At 41.7% G+C, this 4,079-nt stretch overlaps 1 protein-coding gene across 1 annotated transcript in view; it reads left to right on the forward strand.

Moving 5' to 3' along the window:
* pum3 (pumilio RNA-binding family member 3) overlaps positions 1–4,079 on the forward strand; it is a 16,267-nt gene that overhangs the window by 2,694 nt on the left and 9,494 nt on the right. The window contains exons 6-8 of the mRNA XM_010792658.1: positions 2,207–2,217; positions 2,376–2,517; positions 2,627–2,785. Of these exons, the coding sequence (XP_010790960.1) occupies positions 2,207–2,217; positions 2,376–2,517; positions 2,627–2,785 (312 nt within the window). The remainder of the gene's footprint in view (positions 1–2,206; positions 2,218–2,375; positions 2,518–2,626; positions 2,786–4,079) is intronic.

Raw genomic sequence — 4,079 nt, forward strand, 5'->3', positions numbered from 1 at the left:
TTCAATTGTCCAATGCCTTGTTTATACGATCGCGTGAAAATACATTTCCCAAATTTGGGTCAATAAAGTCAAACTATCCTCATCTAATAGAATGGTGTGTGTGTGTGTGTGTGGTGTGTGTGGTGTGGTGTGTGGTTGTGTGGTGTGTGTGTGTGTTGTGTGTGTGTGTGTGTGTGTGTGTGTGTGTGTGTGTGTGTGTGTGTGTTCAAGCCAGTACCCAGTCTGCATTTTTCTGAGTGCTATGCTGCAGCGCTCACTCCTCCCAGGCCCACCTGCTCCTCACCAGTCACTTGCTGGGCTTCTCCCTCTCTGCCTGCTCTACTGCAAGACATGGGTGCAGCTGCAGCCTCCTACACACACACACACACACACACAACACACACACACACACACACACACACAAACACACACACACATTCACTCTCTCAGACACATACACACACACTCTCCACACACACACACACACACACACACACACACACACACACACACACACACACACACACACACACACACACACACACACACACACACACACACACACACACACAGAATGACTTGAAGTACATGAATTCCCTGGAAATCTTGATGATATTATGCCAAACCAAATACAACGTTCTTTACCCCATACTTTAATGGTTGACTTTGTGTGAAACAGATATTAATCCCCCATTGAAAGGTAAAGATGTTTTCTAGGTTCCAGTAACATGCTTTCTTAAAAGTTAACATGTTTTCCACACTTAGATAGTGGATTGTGGAAACCAGTATTGATAGATTACTGAGACATCCCATGTAGGGGAGGCCCACTTGTGATTCATTTCCATCAAACTGACATAAGGTGACCTCTCGAAGTCTATGTCCACCACTGAAACATACCTTCTGTCTGGAACCAGAGCCCAGTCTGCTCTGATTGGTTAGCTGGCCGGCTCTATAGCATTGCAGCTTTCCCAATAGGAAAGGGGTACTCCACCTATATGCAAGCTTACATCACACCACCACATAGGGTCCTGTGTACACAATGTCATTTGTCCCATGGAGAAAATGAGAATGTGCTGATCTAATCTAATTGCATTGGGGTCATTAAAAGGCACTGTAATCAGAGTTCCCCCATGCTACTGGTCTGCTTTGATATACAACAAGGTGCTATTGGCAGCAAATACAGGAGAAGTAAAAGCCAATCTTAGGGGAGATGTTATTATTACTATAGTCCAGTCAAAGCACAAAGAATAAAATCAATTAAAATTCATAAATAAGCTGTATTTTTCATTGAATGACCTTGAGCTTTTCAAAGGAATAAAAGCTATCAAATCCAAACACTGTTAAACGTTTTGATAAGCCTAACGACACAAGAGCTTTTCGATTAAACTGTGTGGTTAAGGTGCTACTGATAGTGAAGTCCTGATATAACATTCGTTTTTTATTTGCGGAAAGTGACCGTTCGAAAAAAACTATTAAACTTGACCTTGCTGTTGATATTTATATATATAGACAGATTTGTTTTAATTCTGCAAAAAGGTATAAATAACTCAGCGTAAGCGGCAAGCACTCAGCATCATCTTCTTGAAAGACAGAAAATATATAAATAGACACATTTATCATACCTCTTCATTATATTAAATAAAAGCTAAGTAATTACTCTATGAAAAGTGTCAAGACGATTGCTAACAAACATCAGGTAGGATTTTCTGTGAAATGGCAAGATGGGTGGGAAGGGGGAGGGACAGGGTGTCATGGGAAAGGGATTCCCTATATTTTATATAATTTGCAACTGTGTATATAAGTCCCTTTTTGTGAGGGCAAAAAAAAACAATAAAAAGTTGTTCACAAAAAGAAAAGTGTCAAATTCAAAAACTCTTGAGTTAATGTCACCAGTACATTATTCCAATGGATATACCCAAATGGATGACATCTTATTATGTCCTTGATTAATATGATGTGTATTTGGCTCTGTGGCTTTCATTGGAGTCAGTGTTTATTGAATTAATGTTGTGCAAATGAAGTGTGTAGCTTTTAGAAAAAACCTGTAAGGGTCACCCTGTCTGAGTCGTCATATGACTGAAGTTTTGATAACAGTCTAGCTGATAGGGGCCTGAACATGTGTATATAAAGCCTGTTAAGACTCAGAATTGTATTCAGGAGTATTGTGTGGACAGGAGGCATCATGAAGTGTCTTGTTGCTGTTTTGGTCTGTGTGGCGCTTGTGGAGGGAATCGTCAGGTAAGGAAATCATCTCTGTATTTCTATGGGCCTGTTTCGTAAAAGAAACAATTTTATTTTTATGAGAAACAAATGACTTTGAAGATCAACCGCTAAAGTTGCTAAGGATAGTTATATCAGGTTAAACTTCTTCATGTTTATGATTCCTTCTTCCTCAGGATCCCTCTGAATAAGCACAAGTCTATGCGTGAGGCCCTGAGAGAGAAGGGGATTGAGCTGCCTTACCATGATCCGGCTCTCAAGTACCAGCCTGATGAGTTTTCCACCTCTGCCAACATGTACATCAATAACTACGCAGACGTAAGAAATCCTAGCTTAACGCGATTTTACACACATCCCTGACTGATGGGTTTGCATTTATTTTATTATATTCCTCTCTTTCTTTACCTCCAACCAATGCAATACCCAGACCACCTACTATGGCGCCATCAGTATTGGAACACCCCCCCAGTCCTTCCAAGTGCTCTTTGACACCGGCTCTGCCAACCTGTGGGTGGACTCCATCTACTGTAGCACTCAGGCCTGCAGTGAGTATGAACCAACAGGCGGGACTATGTCTCGACCACAGGTGAGGAGGCTTCTTCTCGTTCGACGGGAGGACAGAGCTGGGACTTAGTTTTGTGGTTTTGTAATAGACTTTCGATGTTTACACCTATACGTCGTTAAGACTCCACTATAGGAGGGTTAACCTATCACATACTAAATGGTCACGAATTATTCTTAGAACACTTGTCTATGGACCTCTCTATCTTCTTTTATACAACCGTGAAGTCTGAAAAACTCTTTTTAGTACAAACAGGTACTGCCCTCAGGAGAGGAGGGTCGCCTCTACGTGAAATGCCATCCTGTAGGCTTCAGACCACTGTCAGATTATGGACTCTGTTCGTCTTTTATCACCGTGAGTCGTCGCAGAACCTCTTATAGTAAACAGGTTACTGCCCTCAGGAGGAGGTCGGCCGTCTACGAAACCCATCCTTCCGGCTCCCTACCGCCCGTTTGATACGTTGGTGTTTCAAGATGTGCGAGTAACACGAGTCTGGCTAAGGACCACCACTAGGAGTTTCGGTGGTTGATCAGGTTTTGGATTGGGTACTCTCATTCCTACAGTTAAGTATCTACATAAATATGTACAAGTTCGATTGTCAGGAATATACTGACATCTGTCGTTACAATTTTTGTTGATCCACCGGGAGCGAACAAAGTAGTTGTTTTTATTATAAAAGATCACATATAATGTTTACTTATATTAAAAGTGTATTATGTGTTTGAAGATGTGGGTGACGTTTTGACTTTTTGGACGGGTTGTGTCTAGAAGGGATGACTCTTTGAATGGTTACGTTGTAGACACTGACCATCAAGATTGACATCTCTGTAGCTAGAAACTCCACAATAACTCTGTATGATTCGAAAGACTCATTCTGAGGAAAGAGTCAGTGATTTCTTTGATCAGTACACACAAACACACCAGACTTGAGTGTAACTTGTCACAGTTATAGGTTTCCATGTACCTCCGAAGGCCGAGGCATTCCCGTCCATCTTCCACAAAAGGTTACCGTCCTCATTCCATCTCCTGACGGCCCCCAACTTGAAAACAGCACACGCGGACACTTACTGTATCAAATAGAGACCTCGTACAGTTGTTTGTCAGGAAAACTGTGATTGTCAAGACAATAAGTCAACGCCTACCAAGGAATTTCGACTTGTAAATATTCCACACGTACGGACGTTCGTTGTGAATTTGAGATTCAGGGTACTACAATTTATTACATTAGAGTACCTGTGTCTACTGAACGAGACGTGCGAACCGGATACACTCGAAATACAGATGTACGTTTTAGTCAAAACACTGTTACTCCCCTAAT

Source organism: Notothenia coriiceps, unplaced genomic scaffold (assembly GCF_000735185.1).
Source record: "Notothenia coriiceps isolate Sejong01 unplaced genomic scaffold, NC01 NC01_scaffold00036514, whole genome shotgun sequence".
Classification (NCBI taxonomy): Eukaryota; Metazoa; Chordata; class Actinopteri; order Perciformes; family Nototheniidae; genus Notothenia; species Notothenia coriiceps.